The sequence below is a fragment of the Branchiostoma lanceolatum genome, chromosome 5 (genome assembly GCF_035083965.1).
Source record: "Branchiostoma lanceolatum isolate klBraLanc5 chromosome 5, klBraLanc5.hap2, whole genome shotgun sequence".
Taxonomy (NCBI): Eukaryota; Metazoa; Chordata; class Leptocardii; order Amphioxiformes; family Branchiostomatidae; genus Branchiostoma; species Branchiostoma lanceolatum.
In genome coordinates, this window is record NC_089726.1 from 18,851,008 (window position 1) to 18,872,257 (window position 21,250).

Below are 21,250 nucleotides of genomic sequence, written 5' to 3' on the forward strand. Positions count from 1 at the left end.
CTTGTACATTTCTTGGCGACACCTCAGGGGCGATGACATTTTTACTTGTTACCTCTGCTGCTGACTTCAAACTTTTTTGATCTGTTCATTTATGTACAGGCCAAGGCGGAGTCAGGATGTTATTGACAGTATTTTGGACCTTGGTCGTTTGAAACCATTTGTTTACTTGTACATTTCTTGGCGACACCTCAGGGGCCTTTTTTTACACGTACTTGTTACTTCTGCTGCTGACTTAAAACTTTTTGATCTGTTCGTGTACAGGCCAAAGAGGAGTCAAGATGTTAGAGACAGTAACTGTTGTTTTGACCGTGGTCGTTTGAAACCATTTGTTTATGTGTACATTTCTTGGCGACACCTCAGGGGCAATGACATTTTTACTTGTTACTTCTGCTGCTGACTTAAAAAAAACTTTGTTGATCTGTTCCTTCTAATGTTCCCATATTTAGAGTTCGGCACAAGGTTGCAAAAGCATGCTTCAATAAACTATTGATGGCTGCAATAGTATATGTCAGCTCTCTTCTCTTTGTGAATTCTCGAGATGCAGGTAACTTGCCTCTTTTATAAGAGTACCCCCCCCCCCCAAAATGGTTCATTCTGGTTCATCCATACCAGAGGTGGTAAAGAAGTAGCAGAAACTCTTTATCTAGTTTTTCATTAACATAACTTAACTCTAGTGGAACTAACCGAAGCTAGGTACTCATTTTCACCTGAGTGAAGTGAGGAGATTTGTGTTTAGTGCCTTTCCCAAGGGCACAACGTCAACTGAACAAGTCAGGATTTGAACCCAGGACCTCTGGGCCAAACATCCTGCCATTACGCCACCACACCAGTCACCACACTCTAGTATTCGTAACTAAGGAATTAATGAGAACATCGAGTGAGGTCACACTTTCAGCAGTTTTAATCAGGAAATAGAAATGTGTACAAAACTGCTTTCTATTGCAGGATCTCCTGCTAACTATATAGACTGCAACATTACAGGTTGGACAGACTAGACATACATAGCTACAAATCGCATAATTCACAGGACAATACACACGACAGAGGCTACGTATCATACTTTACTTACAGTTGCAACATACTAGTATCTGACAACCTACAAAATGTAAAAAGTTGCTGACCATATAAACATACATTGTGTTTGGCACAATGATTTACAGTGCATCATATTCATTCAAGTTTGAGTATATAATTTTTTCAACCTTCTAATATACAGAGTTCTCAATTTGTACTTTTTAATATTTTCATACAGTCACTACTATAAACGCTGTTTTCAAACTTTTAAAGACACAAAGATCAGTTTGCATACAACATTGCAAATACGTGTTCAATAAAAGTATTTTTTTCGAGACAGTTTACAAATTCTTGCCCGTGTTCCACTGATCTCAATGTTGTCAACAACAGCACTTTGCTACCATGATATCTCAATTCACGATAAGTCTGAAAGCAAGGTTTAAGTCAATATGTGCTAAGATGCCATCCATAAGATCAGGTACAGTATAAGATGGTTCACATTTGAAACTCCGCATGCGCAGCAATCTGTATGTGGGTAACATGTCAAAATTGAAGGCCCCTAACTTGTAAACAGTTGCCTAGTCGATACATATAGAATACATGTCCAGAAGTGTTTTGTTTATGTCTCATGGTCCTTCAACTTTGACCTATAGCCCACAATGCATCTTGCTGTGCATGCACAGTTTCACCTGTGAATCAGCTTATCGTCGGCCATGTTGGATGTTTAAACCTGGAAATTGGTTGACAGATTTTAATTTGTTCATGTAAATACATTATACATTATACACATTACGTCGATGAACGTTACACATCCAGGTAATATGATACGCCAAATGACAGTTACTCAAGTGACTAGATATGATTTCCAAAATTACTGTTATTTGGCGTAGCATATACACATTGATTCGTATGTCCGAAAATCTTCCAGGTTCAACCAAACAGCATGTTCGCTGTGAAGTTACATGTAAACACACTGCATTTCCGGTGGACACCTTTGACGAACAGTTGCCCCTGCTTGCATTGCCGCTGTTCAGAGTCGAGACAACTACAAAATTTGCTGTGCGACAGCTTTGCTGTGTTCTATACTGACAGGACGATCATGCTCACAACCGCACAAATTTTCAACTTTAAAATTACACATACTAGTAATAAAGTGCTAGTAACTGTCACATACAAGAAAAGGGATTATAATTCGTGCGTATGATTCATGGTAGATCATTACAGAAAAATTCCACATTTCTTACGAATAATTTTGACAATGTGGTGCACATGGGCACAGATGTTTGCATACCATTTAAAAGTCATACTTGGATCTAAATTTGTGATGAAATAAAACATTGATATATATCTTTATAAGGAGACCATACCAATTATTGGTTCAAAGGATCTGCCTGGTCTAAATGTTACAATTTGAAAAAAAAAAAAAAAAATTACCTACAGTAATTTTGCTATGAGCTATTATACATTGGATGCTAAAAAAAATTGGATGCTCATTTTAAGTAATAAAAAGTCAATTTTAACCAATTTTGTCTTTTGCTTTTTGCAAGCACCAGTGCTTTTTTATGTAAATGACATGCATATTAACTATTTTGAGCACTGAACAATATTTCCATTTGGTTTAACAGCACAACTGTAGTTCTTATGTTTGCCAATGCATTTTTTTTCACATTCTCGAAGCCAAAAAAATTGCCTCAATAACATGTTGATTCATCCTTAACTATCATATTCCTCCAGAAATAAATTTCATTTCGACCACAGCAATATAAAACCACTTCTCAAAGATGATTGTGATCCACTTAAAACATGCATAAATTAAGTGAGACATTTTTATTCTGTAAAAATATTCCATGTTTCTGCTTTAAGTTGAAGAAAGCTTACACAGAAGAGCATCATGACAACGATTAAAACATAATACTTTGAACTCTTTACCTGGACTTTCAGTACATGATCCTGCCACGCATGGTTTAAACATGGTACAAAAAAGTACTAATAAAGTAGTTATGTTGGCAACATGGAGTGATTTTTGGTATATATTCGTATTCAGAGATTTCCTACATTCATAAGTCATAATCATAAACATACATAAATGGATGGTGGAAACGTACCTTTCAAAAGCACCAATATCACAACACTTGCTCAACTAGTCTTTTATCATACATACATTGTAATGTGATATTTCAAGGTATACTATCAAGGTAGTGTATTTTTTTTCCAATATGTAACATATGAATTATGATCAAGTTGAATACATCTATCATAATGACATTGCATTGTTTTCTGTTGATACAATCACAACATCTTCTGAATCAGTTAATTTTTCTGCTTTTTTCAACCTAGTACGCCTACTGAGATTGTAATCGTCGCGAAAGTTTCTACCGGATAGCTTAATATGCACAAATGGCGTTTTACCCTTTTTTTCATGGCTGCTTTCTGGTAAAAAAAGAACCAAAAGCTGTTAGTAGTAGTTCTTTTGGTCAACATCAGTGTGTAAAATGGAATATGTATGAATTATCACTAATGTTTAGATTTTCAGGCAAAAGTCTTTGCAGGTTCAGCGACTTCTTTTTAGGAAACACGACATTCAAATCCAATTGTATTACGTATCATTCTTGTTGGTTGCTTCCACCCCAAAATTAAGCCTTGTTTTGTTTTAGTCTAGTTCATTGCTGCCTTTCTCTGAAGGCATCATTTATGTTATGTGTAACCAAATTCTGTCAAGGAAGATTAAAAATGTTTTTTTTTCAGAACCAAAGAATGTGTCAACGAAAACATGACTGATGAATTGTATATCTCTTGTCCTATAAAGAATCTTAAGAAACAACCCACAAAGAAAGTTGCTGACTTTGTGTACGCCACTGAAATTGTGTAGCATGTGCAGACTTCCTTAGACAGTTGGGTTATCACACTTTATCGGAGGAGACAGAGAAATCCCAGAGCTTGACGGTCTTGTCGTAGGAACCCGAGACGATCATGTAGTCGTTGAACTGCAGACACGTGACGCCGTCGGTGTGGTTACGGAGGGTGACCAGGCGCTTACCGTCTTCAACGCTCCACACCTGGAGGGGCATGAGTGTAGTGTGGTGAACACATATGGTTAGGTTCTCACCTAGAAGAAATATGTGTGTGTGTAACTATATGTAATGTGTGTGTGCATGGATGTGTGTACATGTATGTGTGTGTGTGTACTCCACACCTGGAAGTGTTGTGTGGACTGGTGAACACATGTGGTTAGGTTCTCACCTGTAATAAATATAAATATGTGTGTGTGTAACTATATGTAATGTGTGTGTAGTGTGTATGTATGTGTGTGTGTTTGTATACATGTGCTTGTGTATTTGTGCGCGTGCACAAAATTGTGCATGTGTATGTATGCTTATGTGAGCCTCATCTGTGTGTGTGTGCATGTATGTGTGAGGGGGTATTTATGTGTGTGTGTGCGCACATGTTTGTGTACTCATGTTTGTGTTTATGTATTTGTGTGCGTGCACATGTGCGTGTGTATGTATGCGTATGTGAGCCTGTGTGTGTGTGTATGTGCATGTATGTGTGTGATCGTTCTAGCCAGCCAAAAGAAAGCAAATATAAAAGTTGTTGAAAGGCAAAATTATGGTTACTCCATGGAAAATATCAGATATCTAGATAATCTAATATCTAAGGCCATTGCACCTTTGGTTGAGATACCTGACCCATACCTTGAGCGTTTTGTCGTCTGCTGCACTGACGATCCTCCAATGGTCGGCCTGCAGACATCTATATTGGGAAGGAAGAATATTGACCAATCAACACTGACATAACATCAAATCCAAAGTCCAAAGATTTCATGCTACAGTGAAATATCTAGTTTCTCGTATACTGTAATTCACTTTATCTTCACAGTAGCAAAATTTCACGGTGTAAGGAAAATGGACATTTTCACTGAACTTTAACTTCACGGTGGTGGCAAGTGATTTACAGAACAGATGTGTGAAGGAAACATAAATAATTTCAAGGTTTTTTACGCTGATGATTTAAGTTTACGACACAGAGGTGACTGTGAAAACAGTGAACATAAAGTTACAGTGAAAAAAAACACAAGAACTACTGTCAGTTACAGTTACTGTAGTATCTTATTTAATTGTAGTCCATAACTTCAAACAGAAGGATCTAGACCACACTATCAAATGTGTACCTGATAACCCCCATATGACCCTCTGATCGGGTCCAGTCAAGTGTACTGACGCACTGCCCCGTTCGCATGTCCCAGGAGTACAGTATCTTGTTTAATTGTAGTCAATATCTTCAAACAGAAGGATCTAGACCACACTCATCAAATGTGTACCTGATAACCCCTGTATGACCCTCAGATCTAGTCCAGTCCAGCGTACTGACGCACTGCCCCGTCGGCATGTCCCAGAACTACAGTATCTTGTTAAATTGCAGTCCATAACTTCAAGCAGAAGGATCTAAACAACATTCATCGAATGTGTACCTGATAACCCCCGTATGACCTTCAGATCTAGTCCAGTCCAGCGTACTGACGCACTGCCCCGTTCGCATGTCCGAGAACTACAGTATCTTGTTTTATTGTACCGGTAGTCCATAACTTTGAAACAGAAGGATCTAGACTTCACTCATCGAATGTGTACCTGATAACCCCCGTATGACCCTCAGATCTGGTCCAGTCCAGCGTACTGACACACTGCCCTGTCCGCATGTCCCAGAACTTCAGGTCGCTGTCCAACGAGCCGCTAACGATCTTGTCGCCTGTGAAGTTCAGGCAGGTCACCGCGTCCATGTGGCCAATCAGGGTCTTCAGACATTCGCCGTCGATATTCCAGATCTGAGGGTGACGAAGATCGCAGATTGCATAAATGCAGCTCTTTCTCAATACATGTATGTAATAAACAATACAAATACAGTAGTTACAGACAAACTTCCTCTAGGACGCATGTGTTGTCATCTATGTTGAGAAACAAGGTACATAAAAGTGGTGTATGTGTGTGAATGAGTGCACAGTTAAATGCATTCACAGAGAGTTCATGAATCAACAACAAAGCATGATATTTGAAATCCGTTTACAGTTTCAAACTCCTGGCCAAAAGACCTTTAAAATGAGCCCAAGTGTGGCCCATTCGGACTTTTTTGAGAAAGCTAGGGTTACGCCATGAGGAGGGAGTGAAATATGCTGTATTTGCTCAGGACCAAATGACGGCCTTTCTATCTATATAGCAAGTCACGATTTTACCGATCATCGTTTGTTTTATCTTGACAGGATTATTAAACTGAGAAACAGTGGATTTTTTTTTAAACTACAAATTAAAAAATTTACTTGCATAATTGCATTTAATCAATTGACTTATGACTAAACAAGATGAAACAATTCATGGATGAGAAAGATGAAAATTCTTCCATAGGATGAGGTCTAAAGGAAAAAGTGACTGAATTTCGAAAAGTATTTGCTGCACATTGTTGATAGGTTGTTTCATTGGGAGACATCAACTAATGTGTTCAGGTGTGATTTAAGGGCACCTTAAAACCTTACCTTAATGGTGTTATCAGCCGATCCAGACACAATCTTGTTGTCATCAAACTGGACACACAGAACAGCAGCCGTGTGTCCTCTAAGGGAGACAAAGGACAGAACATCACATCACGATGTTCTCCTTACTTTGCAGATGATAGACAAAACTTACAAACCAGCAAAGTAGATATATAATGGGCAGAGGGAACAAAATGAAACAACAATTTTTCACTGCAAACCAAGTTACATAGAAATCTACACTCCTCATGTATTAAGTCTAAAAGGAACTGTTACAGTAACTACATGTCATGAATGTAAGAAACACTTCAGGTTTACTTTTTAATTAAAGTAGAGTGGACCTATATTAGATGATAATGTAAAAATGTCTGTTATATCAATATAGTAGCATGCTTAGTCCAGTGGTTAGCGGCCCTGCCTCTGGAACTAGAAACCCCGGGTTCGATCCCGGCTGTGTCGCTCACCCAACATGCAGGCTACCGGAAAGGGTCGCAGTCCTTAGGACGGGACGTTAAGCCATGGTCCAATGTTCATTGTGCTTGTCAAAAAGAGCTAGGGGAATTTCCCCGGTACAATGAACCTGTAAATACTGTACATAGCGTCTGTCTTCTGACTGTCATGACCAGTGGAAGAGCTCATCTGTTCATTGAGTTCATTTGAGCTAAACTGGTTCGAGATCCCTTTCCTTTGAAATTCCTTTCCTCTCCTTTATATTTGTTCTTCCAACTGCTAAAACCCCTCTTGGTTAGCTTGTACAATATCACATCGACTTGCCTTGAACAATGCACAATCCAGTGCACCCTCAGGCTGGCTGTCTTACATGTACATGTATAACAATGATAGAATAATGGTAAAACCAGTGAATGTCTTTGATGATTTGTACTTACCTGAGGGTGTGTTTACAGTGTCCAGTTCTCAGGTTCCACACCTTCAGCGTCTGGTCGTACGAACCACTCACCACACGTTCTTCATCCACCTGTGGTACAATCATAACATCAAGAAATAAAACTTCTCATACCTCTGTTAGTTTCGTTGGCGCTCGTACGGTTACTTATGTTCAGTTGATTCTTTCTAATGCTTATTCCCCACTGGCTCTCATAAGGCAACAGACATCCATTAATGTAATAGTATTTATACCAGAAACTGGTATAATGCATGTAAAAACAGGAAATGAGATTCTAGGACCTTTCTGGGACCTTTGACCTAACTTCCTGTCAGTATCCCGGATGCGCTTAGCATGTGGAAACCAGCCACTCTACTGCATTCAAATAACTACAGACACACAGGCAAACAAACAAACAAACAAACTAATAGACAAACACACTGCGAAAATAAAAATTCCGCACATAGAGGTAACGACATCAACAACAATATCAATGAATTGAGTAAGTTTGTTCTGCTACTACAGTCAAACCTGCCTAGGCGACCACCTTTTCAACGCGACCACCTGGCCATGGCGACCGCTTTTTCTCGGTCCCGAAAATTTTCCCCATAGGCACAAGCATTAAGCTGCCTGCCCAAGGCGACCACCCGTCCAACGCGACCGCGACCGCCACAAATTGGGACCGCACAGAGCACAGTCCCTGCCCATGGCGGCCGCCTAATTTTCAAGCGTGTGGTGACATTGGATCATTTTGCTGTCGGATTTCACGGAAATGTTTTCAAGACTTTGAAGGACAAAAATAAGGACAAAAATATATGGAATAGCAATGTTATAGCATCGATTCATCCATGAAGTGTTTTAATAAAACGTTCCCCCTATAAACATTGTAAAGACAAATGTTTGTGATGTTGTTGTGCCTATTGTAATCTTATAGTTTACCGCAAACTCAGTTCGGTTTAAACTCAATTTTCAGAACGAATACGTAGTGCATGGCGTCAGAAGATTTCACAGAAATTACTATCTATTTCTTGTATTTTCAACAAAAATGTGTCTGTGTCTTACTAAACTCCGCCGAAAAATGACTTCGCGGCGGGCAAAACATCGGGCGAGAGATGTTGTTCCTCGGTCCCGACGCCATCTTGGATTTGGGGCGGCCCGGATTCGGCGTACCGCTGACCTTTCTAAAACACGATGCTTTTGTGTATGAACATTTACGAATACTCTAGTTATTTATGAAAATTAATATTCTTATTTTCTTTTTATTTCCATGAATCTCACAAACCTTTATTGGACGCTGTGCGTTCTGACTAATACCTTTCGATGCAGTCGCACAGAGCTTGGCGGCGCGACGAAATCACACCGTTCCGTTTTCATCTTTAGTTGTCAGATCGAAAACTTTTTGCCCCTTTTATCCAGCGGTCGGCGCCCCAAAAAAGGCTGCGGCCATCAGGTGTTTTCTAGGGATTTGTCTTAGGCCTTAAAACTTCGATGATGTGCGTGTGTGTGTGTATTATTCAATGTAACGTGTGAATGCGGGAGGGCGCTGCGAGGCATCGATTTGTAGCCATTGTTTTGTAGTCAAAATTATGACGAAAATTTGTTCACGATGTAACGTTAGCGGTATACAATTATTACAACGATAACGGAAAATGTAATTTTTGTAGGATCTTTCTGTCAATGAGAATTGAACCTGTTGGGGGTCGCGCTGTCTAAATTCACATAATTTTCCATCCATTTACGTTCTGTATTTGAAAACCTGGACCTGGAAACATGTGAGTGGAATCCTCTTCATGGCGACCACCTGTCCATCGCGACCGTTTTTGCTCGGTCCGCCGGGTGGTCGCCTTGGGCAGGTTTGACTGTATTTAGATGTCAAAGTCTACAGCTGGGTTACCTTGAGGCACCTGACAGTGTCGGAGTGTCCGATCATGGTGACCCGGCAGGCGATACTCGACCAGCTGCTCTGCATAGACAAGTCCCACACCTGGAGGACGGGATTCGAACCAGGGATCGTTAGCACACCATCCTAAGACCAATCTTTTACACGGCGCCTATCAGTCACAGGTGTATGATTTTTTGTATTTTTTTGAAGATTTATTGTGTTTCTAATCAAAGTGTTTACAAAAGAATCACCTTTCTCGTCAATGTGGACAAGAATAATTTGTATGTTGGAAACTGAAAAATAACTAATTGAAAATAAAGACACAGTATTACGTTAGCTAAAATAAATGCCTGGCTTGCAAATGGCTACCACGTTGCAATTGAATTGTTGACTCTTGTATAAGACACAACAGTAAACTTAGAATTGATTAGAAACTTAAAGTTTCAGAGACTTTTTTTTATGGCAAATGGGGATCCAGAAAGAAGGCATTTGTGGAGTTTTAAGTTCGTGGTTAAAACAACCGTAGCAATTCAATGCAAGACTGAACATAAGTTAGCAGTGTATATTATTATTAAAGAGAATTCAAACTCTACAACTGGATAAGAATTCGGAGATTTATTTCCGGATGTTCGAGTGACATCTATCACTCTTCTTCAGCGTCACTTAAATGAACTAGCAGAACTAACCAGTACTTGTTATAAATATGTACTTATTCATAAGATAGCAGTGTGATGAATTGTAGTGAAGATTTCTTGATTTACAGTAATTTGTGTCCTGAGTGCTGACCGACCTTTATTGTCCTGTCCGTAGCCCCGCTGACCAGTGTGTTCCCCTCCAAGTGCAGACATCTGACCGTGCCCGAGTGTCCGGCCAGGGTCAGAACTGACCAGGGGGTGTTGGTCCTGATGTTCCAGACCTATAGGGCACAAAATGTATTTTTCCATAAAACTACCATGGAACAACCCTATCAAACTCCCTTCGGGCTGTACCCGCTACAAACTTGGGCCGTACCCGCTTAAAATTTTGGCTGTATCCGCTAAAAATTTGGGCTGTACCCGGTAAATCGGGCCGTACCCTGCACTTTTAGACCGTCCTAACCCAATGGCAGACTTAGCTCGGCCACAGTGTGTGTAGTCGCGTGTATGTCGCGTCTAGATGCCAGGGTACTGCAACAATATACAATCCAACAAAGCCTAATGCTCTAGCAAACATTCCTGACCACCTCTCTGCTGAGTGGCATACTAAAGGTCTCACAGTGGCTTAAACATATGGGGCATGTCTCTAACCGAAGCTAGGTACTATATTTTCACTTGAGTCAAGTGAGGAAATAGGTGTAAAGTACCTTTCCCAAGGGCCCTCTGGGGATTTGAACACAGATCCTTTTGGTTCTAAGACCACATTGCCACCTTTGGTTGGTAGAATAAAAAGGGGAAAAGATGCAAAACATTTTGTATGAAAAACAAATCCATACCACACTATTCCCCCTTATGATCCTTGTTGGTCCGTCTCCTGTTTCTCTCCACAGGGTTCTAAACAAAAACGTACCTTGATAGTTTTGTCCGATGAACCACTGACGATCCTTGTGTCATCGAACACCACACAGGAGATGCCCTGCGTGTGTCCGTCAAACGTCTTCACAGTACAGGTCCCCTGGAGCCAGTTTCTCCGCAGACAGTAACGCTCTCCAAACACCTTCTTCCACTGGAAGAACAACAATTAACAATTGTTCGTTTGTCCATTTGCTTGTTATGGACGGACACACATAATGACAGTCAACTGAGAAACTTCATGAAAAAAATTATACCATGATAATAGCATGATACGAGTTGCATAAAGAATAAACAGGCTACTAATTCATTGCGAGGCATGTCCCTGTGGCATAGTGGTCTGTACCTCTGTCACTTACCACATCTGGTTCAAATCATGAGGAGCCAGAAGGCCTGAGTTCGCGCCCGGGTAGGACACGTCTGGATAAGAGGCGCACCGAGTCATACCAAAGACTTAATGAAAATGGTACATACTTCTGAAACAGTATACGGAAGTAAATAAACACACTCCACTGCCAGTAGACTAGCCCCCTGCTGCAGTGATTGCACCACAGTGTGGCCCAGGGCTATGAAACGGAGATGGGCTTCGGCCTTTATACCTTATGGTGTGGGAGAACTTTAACTTTAACTAATTCATTGCGAGGCATTGTTTTTGGTCTGTCTGGTTGTGATGATGATGATGATGATGATGATGATGAGTGATGGTCAGTACTCACATGTATGGTCCCGTCTGGCAGCATGTGGTTGATCATCTGTTTCTGCGCGGTGTTCCTGCTCATCTGCCACGTGGGCAGCGTACAGAACCGGCGCCACAGGCACGGCTCGTTCGCCAGCTCGTACCACACACGTGACGTCTGGGAGGCCCGCGTCAGGCTTACTGCAACACAACAGGTTATTCAGTATCAGTCGATGCTCACTTGATGCCTGCCCCGCGCCAATCGCGACACATCAAATTCTTACAAGGCTGTACCGTTTCATATAGACTGCTATAGAATAAAAATAGATACTAATATTTCTCTCAGACAGTGAGAGATTGGAACTCACTTCCACAGAACATTACAGACATCACCGAACCTGCCAAGTTTAAGGAAGCTGTGCTCCTGCACCTTTTTTTTCATTTCAAGGCATCCTCAATTGAGGTGAAGCATGATGCTTTTTCAAGTAGCTAGTGGTAGTGCAATGCGGCGTCGCTACGGCTGGCGTTTTTGGCCAAGCACACCGGGTCACCCCTACTCTTCTCGATAAGTGTGTTGGGTTCTTTTACGTGTAGAGGTTTGACGCTTCAGGCTAATGCCTGAAGCTTCCTCATACACTGGGCCGCCGGCTTTACGTCACCATCCGAAATGACGAATGCAATCCCTTAGAACATGTCCAAGCTGGAGTCGACCCCTAGGATCGAACTCGGGCGCTAGGATCGACGGAATTTGATGCAGATGGCGAAGCAGCGGGGTTGGGTTACCACTTGCGGGACATGTTGAGGGAGCAATAAAGACGCATTGCACTGGGAAGCTAAGCGCTTTAGCCCAACAGAGGAGTGTTGCTTAGTATCCTTTCAAGATCAAGAAGATCAAGATGAGGATTTCCATAAATTTCATAATTGGGGAAGATAGTTTCGCATTCAAGATGGATCAAAATGTATAATGCAATCCTAGAAAGCTGGTTGTAAATACTACGTTTAAAATCATGCAGTTACATGTTGGTTGTTTTCTTTATTTGACAAGTGGAAGTTAAGATACTGGGAACAACATTATTGTCCTTAATGACATGGGTTTATAACTCTGGTCTCAAAGACCTTAGGAACGAAAGTATATACCTTGACTTTAAAGACCCTGGGAACAAGAATATATGACTCTGGTTTAAAAGACCTTGGGAACAAGAGTATACACTTTTGATTCCTCAAAGACCCTGGGACCAAGAGTATGTAGACCAAACCAACCTGGGTCCAAGAAGGACAGGATGTAGATGGATATGGATGCTGGTAACCATGCCAACAGGTCCTGACAGTTGTGTGGACAGGTCTGATGCAGGATGGGCTCCATGGCAACCGACAACAGGTGCATCTGGGGCAGTCCACATTGGTCCTGGGGGGAATAAAGAATGTTTAATTTTTTTCATGTCAACAGTTAAGCAATCATTTATTTGCTGTCTCATTTCACACAATGTCATCCATATATGCAATTTTGAAAATCATTCTTGTACCTGATGCCCTTATTGTCGTCATGATCACTGAACCTTAAAGGCAACCTAAGCAATATTAGGGCGCTGAAAGTCATATATTCAAAATCATTTTTTTTCTGATTTCTATCCATAGTAAGTTTAGATAACAGTGTGTTATACCATCACATATCGACCATCATGTAGCAAAAATGTGATGTCGTTGTGTGGTGGGAAATCATTGAAAATCTGAGCACTTGGAGGCCAGCCATCATTTCAAATCTTCCGAACATGCACGATTCTGACCGATAAGTCCCGAACGCATCCGAAGAAATAATCACGTGGTCATGGCTCAATGTGCTTGGGCATTGTGACGTCACGCTGCCAGAACTTACCGAAAATTGTTGACAGAAAACGGTTACGGAATGATTCTGGGCTGATTTTTGGGGGGACCCAATAAATAAGATACTCCTTTTGTGGCTTGCTTCTGTGCTATTTTTAAATGCCCAAAGTCTGAAATAATGATGCAGATGTGCTAATATGGGGAAGCATATGTCAATTTCAATCTCACAAAACAGAATTGTTTTCCCCAGAATATCTCAAGTTTTACCCCCTGAAATCGCTTAGGGCACCTTTAATACACTGCAGACTTAACAGGAAGTTTTATTAAGAAAAAAATGCCTGCATACTTTTATCAGTAAACCTCTTATTAGTAAGTTAAACTTAGTTTCCAAAAAGTACTGACCAGTATCCTCTTTATGATGATGTTCTTCTGCTGATCGTTGAAGTCTCCAAACCAGTCCATCATCAGCTGGGACAAAGAAAAGTAAATAGAGATGATCAAACAAGACAAGACCAGATTAAATGTCTGGCAACTGGGTTAACAGCATAATTTGGCACCCTTTTGTTGTTGTTTATATTTATCTTTATTTAAATGGCATTCATGGTGGTGGTACATACATATGACTATACAATGTATCAGGGTAATGAGTTTGGGCAGAATTCTTCGCCAATTGACATTTTCAAGATAATGTTTACCTCCATACGCTTCTTGAACTCTGGTCCATCTACTCCCTCCCCTAGCTGCCTCCTGCTCTCCCCCAGGTGGGGTGACAATGGTACGTCCCTGACGAGCCTGCTGGACTGGCCCATTCTAGGAGAGGGGGACCTAGGCCTGGACCCTGTACCATCCACCCCGCAGGCTCCTAGACTATGGACCGAGTCCGGTGTCCACACGCAACACCTCCCATCGTTGGATCGCTTCCTACTATGGGTCTTCTTCGCCGCGTCCAACTGGTCTCCGCGGCGCGGTTTCGGACTGGGCGACCGCGAAGCAGTTCTCTTGTTACCGACGTGTAAACAGTGCGGCGTCTGACCCACCGCGCTCCTGGGTACGTTCCGCGCCGAGGGGCAGTGGGAGTGTAGTCTGCACGAGAAGCTGGCGCGATACTGATGATCGTGGCCGGAGTTCAAGTTCTGGTCGTCATGGCAACATTTTGCGGATGAGTTTGTTACGGAGGGGTGTAATGAGTCTAAGTATGAAGTCGGCCTTGGATACAAATTCCCTGAGTCAGACTCTTCGGAGGATTGCGACGACAACGTCTTCCTCCTCTGAATGACGATCTTAGGTTTACGTGTTGCCAGGGAGACCATCTCGATCTCGTGGAAAAGCGCCCGCGCTACGCTGGGTTTGATGCAGCTCTGAGAGTCCACCTGTGAGTTTGGGTTCGTTTGGCGAACGTGCGACTCTGCCATGCTCAAGTCGCCTTCGCTGGATGAGCTGCACTCCGACAGCGCTCGCGGGCTGGACGGCGTAGAGTCCACGTCCATACGGTCGTCGGGGAGGCAGGCCGCTCCGGGGTGAGGCGTCCCCGCCGCCTCCGATTGGCTGCAGCCCCGTGAGCTCTTGCGGCGAGCGAACCAGGTGACCTTGTCCCAGACCTTGGACCGACTTTTGGCACGTTTGGGAGACTGGACGGTCGGTCCGTCGGAATCGCTGGCACCTCCGCTGGCGTAGTCATCCCCGCCCGCCGCGACGTCCATCCTCAGCCCTCCCCGTCTGCAACACAAATCATAAAAATTAAGTCCCAATTTGCATAATTTGCAATTCATTGTGTACATCTCTGTCTAAGCTACCTGCATACATGTAGTAAATAACATGAAAATCTGTTGCTCCTTTCTCCAGTTATTCTCCTTGGAAGATTTTGACAAATACGCCATTGCAATTCCAGCGACACATACACCTACCCACATAGCAAATATCATTACAATCCATCCAGACGTTCTTCAGTTATGCTGACTTTATGCATCCGGACTCACAAACATACACGCATGCGAACACAAGCACACGCAAAACAATATCTAACAAAGTTTAACATTTTCACACATGTTACCGCATTCCTCAATGTCACTTAGTCTATAAACGACACAACTTTCCTTCCTAAAGAGTGAGCTTTAAGTAAATCTTTTATTGATCACTGCAACCAGAATAAAACATGAAGACTGAGATACATCAATATCACGTACAGCAGCAAAATATTGTAAACACTGCCAAGAATCAATGCCAGCACCAACATACCAACATAAACGGTCTATACATGCATATATATAAAGTATAGGGTATAGGGGATTGTTGTCCTGCAAGTCAGTGGTAAATAAGTGAGAGATTTCACACCGTAAAACACAAACAATCTTCAATCTACAACAGTGCAGAAAAAACATCATTGTTTGCAAAATAGCTACAATCAAATCAAATCTTGGTACAATATATGACTATCAAGATCCTGTATTAAAATATGACAAACACATGACATGCACATGTCATTTATACCCAAATCTTCAGGAATATCTCTGAAGAGATAGCCTGATAACTCTGTTAACCCTTTAAATACTAGCAATAACATCAAATCCTGTACAAAAATGATTTTGAAGTATCAAAATCTTCAGAATCATCTTTGAAGATTATTTAATTTATTGCCTAACTACCCAAAGGCCAGATATATAAGCCCTTATATTTACCAGCTGGATTCAAAAGCTGATAAAAAAAAGCATGGCAATCAAATTACCTGTTCAGAAAGAAAATTAAAGATACCTCAATTATATCATGCCATCAATTTCCAGCAACGAATCAAACCCTAGGTCTTTCCTATTATAGCCGCTACACAAAAATGTGTACGCTAGATTGCTCCCAACTCAACCACTTGCTGAAACCTCTCCAAATATGGTGTGGGGAGTGCCAGAAGTGCGGGCAACTTTATCCTCCTGCCAGTGAAAGTAGGTCACCTCTGCAGGGTGGAGCTTGAGTCTTGCCTTTCTAGCCTGACTAAATATTTAGCTTCTGGCAGCAGGCTCAACAAGAGTTCGGAGAGCTCATATCTCCATGAAATATTCTGTTTATGCAAATGACTTTAAAATTTACATCTATGCTTGGTCATGAACACCTTTAACAAACTTACACATGTCGCAATATTTCAACAGTCCTATCCTTTACCATTAAATGATTTATCGCGCTTTTGCATTAATTATGCAAATTAGGAATTGATTTGCATAATTGGTACCGTGTTACTTGCATTTAAGTTTTATAATGGGAAACACTGCAAATATAGATTTTCATTATTGACTTTGAATTTCAGCTTTCCAACACCTACCCACATACCAAATATCACTGTAATCCATCAATAGGTTCTTGAGTTATGCTGACTACAGCAATCCGGAAACACACAACCTGTGTTACCGATTGCAACCATGGATTGATGTGTTAAAAAATTCATATTTTCCGAGAACCATAGTAGAATGGAACTTGTTATCACCGAGTACAGTAAGGAGCATCCTCACTAAATAGCTTTAAGAAACAGTTGGAGTCAGATGTGCGAAGGTAAGGTGTGACAGGCCGTTCAGTGTAATATAACCAGCTGCTTCCGCGCCGCGTGCCTGCGAAGCTGGTGTGTTACGCCAAAGGGCGGTTATACTGGCTATACAGAAACAAATACTTACATGTACATGTACCTTGCACATGTAATAATATTGACATCGAAAATAAAGAGTTTGCAGTATCCATTGAGAATCGCATTTATTTACAATACCATGGATATGCCGCCGCCTGTGACGGAAAAAACTGCAAACGTACAAATTTAGAACCCTAAATACCGCGACTAGTACAAAATCTAATTAGTACTTACAAAACCTGGGGATCCTGGACTCTCGGTACGTTACTTTCCATTCAAATCAGAAATTCCGTAGAATAGAATGATGAATGTTTCAACATGTGTCAGTTATCCATATTAACTCCCAGTTGCACTATTGGCACAGGGAGAATTGACTGTAAATGTATAATGCATGGAGGACTTAACAAGGATTCCCTCGTTGACTCTACGGACACTAAAAAATTCATAAGACCGACTTGACCCTGTCAACCCTCTTGCAGAGCAAGTAAATTAAGGGATTGAGTCAACAGAGAGGGAAGACTGTAGCAACTTGTGCCCTTAGGGGTAGATATGGGATCTAATTGCTAAAGTCAGTCAGGTAATTGATTTAAATTAGCTATAGGAGTAACCAACAAATTTGGCAGGCTGTTGATATGAATATCGTTCCACCAAGAGATAATTTGCATGCTGTCTTTTCGCCGTACCGCCAACAGAAGACGTGCACTGATTCCTTTTGATTCCGATCAGTGATTTTTGTGGAAGAGCTCTGATGGGGTTGTCAACTTCCAGGAAGGTTGTTGCCCAAGACAGGAAGATGATACTTATGTTGACAAAAATATCTTAATTCACACAGCCTTAAGCTTGATATCAAAAGTGTTTGACATTCCCAGTATTAAGGCCTATATAAGGACTAGACCTAAATTGTGGTTCAGGGGAGATCGAAGGCTTCATCCCAGCTTTAGACTCATCAAATTAAAGCAGCAAGTCTTATTTTACTTCTTCCACGTAGCTATAGCACTCCGCTCAATTGGTACATGTAGCTCTGATGCATAATCATGCATACAGGTAGTCCTCTCACCTTACAACATGTCCTATTTCCATTTATCCATAATATACGTAGTAGTATTCAGTATTTGATTATCCAGTATTATACTATAGTACATGACATAAACTCATTTTCAAATTTCAATCAACCCATAATCATAGATGTTGCTTAGATTCAACAGATCAATAAAAGAATTCTAGAAAAAGGGAAAGTTGCCCCCCTGTGACCGAATTTCCAATGGAAACACCCCCCTAGAGGGACTACATCCATAGATTATCTGAAGCTAATTACATTACTGGGATAATCAGATCCATCAGGGACATTACTGGATGTAATGAAGGCTTGTGAATTTGCCAAAGGAATGCGATACAATACAATACATAGCTTGAATTTGTATATTTTCTCAAAAGTCTTAAATACTTTATAGAGTTAAAACTTAATAAAAGTCGAAAGATAAATATAGAATACAACACGGTGTATTCTGTATCGCCCGACGGCCAAGGCCGCAGGATCCGCGGGAGGGTCGGGACTAAGGATGATGCGGAATACACCGTGTTGTATTTTATTTATGTCATTCTCATACCCACCCGAGAAAACATGCAATTCAATGCGATATGCGGCAGAAATTGAGAAAAGTTTTTGTCCTCGAACAAAAAATTGTAATCGCCGCAATTCAAACGACTGAATCTAGTATTCGAATTTTGCGTGATTTGCATTTTGGTCATTTCTTAATGATGGAAATGTGACAAGATGACAGGAATATGTTGGAAATAAGTTACAAATGTGAATCTGATTCTGAATGTAGATTTTTCAAATTCCGAATATTTGTAGTTTTTGCCCACCAAATTCTACAATACGTCCCTTTAACACATGTACCTTGTAAGAAGTAATTAGTACTTCTATAAATCAATTAACTGAGCTAATGGTGCTGAGTTGATGGATTGTACCCATTATCTGCAGGACATAATCCAATTAATAATAATTGCCTTATAATAGTACTACTACTAGTGTCACTGAGAGGATCCATTACAGTTGAGTCATTTCTGAACCATCAAATATCAAAAGCTGGTACAACTACAAGTCATGGCATTTCCTGAACATTTGGCCATGGTACTTTGACTTGTGACTCATTATAGTTTTGGTAAAGGTAACTTGGAAAACATTAAAAATGAGTCCCGAATAGAAATTCCATGGCACCTTACTAATGGATTTTCTCAATTACTAGTAAGTCAATAAACTCAATCCAACTTAGGAATGTGGATTGTTTCTTATTTCTGTTAATTTAATGTTCAACAAATGCTGTATATATACATATATATATTATATATATATAAATAACGATATTCATGTACATGGCACGTATATATGCATGTATATATAAATATCTACAGCATTTGTATGTTAACATATATATGATATTAATATATAAATGGGTCATTGGTGAACAAATAAGTAAGGATCGCATGTTTCTTTAGTAATGGATCGTATATATGTATTCCGTAAAACTCGTATGACTTCCATAAAATTTGTATGAATTCTTTGGCACCCCTGAACATTGGGCTCAAAATGAATGGCAATAGTAGTGTAGCCTTGGGACTCTTGCAGGGGTTCTTGTCTTCTAATTATGGAGTAAAGAAAACAGAGTACAGGAGACTTATTATAACCAATAAAAACAAACCTGCTAGAGCCGCGTTGAAGGATTATGCTTTACTGATCTGATGATGATGATCCACTGTATTCTGCAGATCAGGTTTCTCATTTTACTGATTTACACAAACAGAAAAGGGGTGTTGTTTTAAAAAAAAATCAATTCGTAAGAGCCTGTCTGCCCTGATGTTGCCATCGATTTACGAAGAAAGGCGGCTGAATTGCTACTGTGTTTGTAATACTGTTCTACTGACATATCTATGTATACTGAAAGCATCTAAAAAAATAATATTTTGTGTGTTGATAAATGTTGCTCTCTTCCGTGCAGTGTAGCAGTCATGAATTTCACCTGATCATTTTTATACTTGAGCTGTCACTTGGGAAATCTTACAACTTGTCCTTCAGAAAACTCAGGGATCTCCCCAGAAATATATAGCAAGATGGGGGGAGGGTGCCGGGCACAGGATATGTGTCGCGAGGGGGGAGGTCTGGAGGGGGCGCACAACTCTCAAAAGAAGAGCGGATGTTGCCTTTTGCGTTTTTCAGACATAATGGAAGTTATTTTCTGCAACTTCAGCTTTACACCTGAAATTTCTAGTTTTGAGCAAAATTACAGGCTTTGCTGGGTAAAAATTGGAAAAAATACCCTAACTTTGAAAATCAACAGGATGGAGCTGGGATTAGAACAGGATGGAGGAGCGCCACTGTACCATTCTTTAGGGAGATCCCTGAAACTCATTTACAATGTATGAGACTCTAGAGCAACCATAAAGGGTAAAGCAGTCATCCTCATTTGAGGTGAAGCATGATGCTTTTTCAAGTAGCTAGTGGTAGTGCAATGCGGCTTCGCTACGGCTCGCGTTTTTGGCCAAGCACACCGGGTCGCCCCTACTATTCTTGATAAGTGTGTTGGGTTCTTTTATGTGCAGAGGTTTGACGCTTGAGGCTAATGCCTGAAGCTCCCTCATACACGGGGCCGCCGGCTTTACGTCCCCATCCGAAATGACGAATGCAATCCCTTACAACATGTCCGAGCTGGAGTCGACCCCTAGGATCAAACTCAGGCCCTAGGATCCACGGAATTTGATCCAGATGGCGAAACAGCGGGGTTGCGTTACCGCTTGCGACACGGGGACATAGTTATACTCCATACGGTTATATTTACACAAATCAATTAAGGTGAACTCAACCCAACTTATACTATATATAAAGTTGATCCAGATCTAGTGTTTACATAGGTATTAAAGATCAAAAATAATATTTTTCGACGTAGGAAAGAGTGAGGATATACAGCTACGGTTGCCAACCATGGTAATCAAAAGACGACCGGGCATACTATTTTTGCAACTTAGACCTAACGTTATAATTTTGTAAAATGCTATATGACAACTGATGAATAAAAAACAAGCCAACCGTATCTTTATCAATTTGAACGATTCGAAAACGGAATATTTGTCTCTTTTACTCACCTCTGCTTCTATCTCTCCATTCTTTACCTCCTTCTTGTCCTCTTCATCTTCCCAGTGGGCCCAGAAACGAGAGTCTTAAAGAAATATTAAGCCAACACTTGAGACATACCTGCATGCATGCAACAAACGGAACAACACCTGTTTACCTACCGTCATGCACTGCGAGCG

General features: G+C 40.9%; 1 protein-coding gene across 1 annotated transcript; it reads right to left on the reverse strand.

The window, feature by feature from the left end:
* Positions 1 to 878: 878 nt before the first annotated feature.
* LOC136435577 (F-box/WD repeat-containing protein 7-like) lies at positions 879 to 21,242 on the reverse strand. Its single transcript, XM_066429197.1, has 13 exons — positions 21,083 to 21,242; positions 14,037 to 15,057; positions 13,744 to 13,809; positions 12,781 to 12,925; positions 11,561 to 11,721; positions 10,843 to 10,998; positions 10,088 to 10,213; positions 9,310 to 9,399; positions 7,420 to 7,508; positions 6,536 to 6,614; positions 5,640 to 5,833; positions 4,707 to 4,764; positions 879 to 4,070 (listed from the first exon to the last, which is right to left on the reverse strand). Exons 2-13 carry the CDS (start codon positions 15,039 to 15,041, stop codon positions 3,915 to 3,917), a joined length of 2,325 nt encoding a protein of 774 aa, XP_066285294.1. The 5' UTR covers positions 15,042 to 15,057; positions 21,083 to 21,242; the 3' UTR covers positions 879 to 3,914.
* Positions 21,243 to 21,250: the final 8 nt, after the last annotated feature.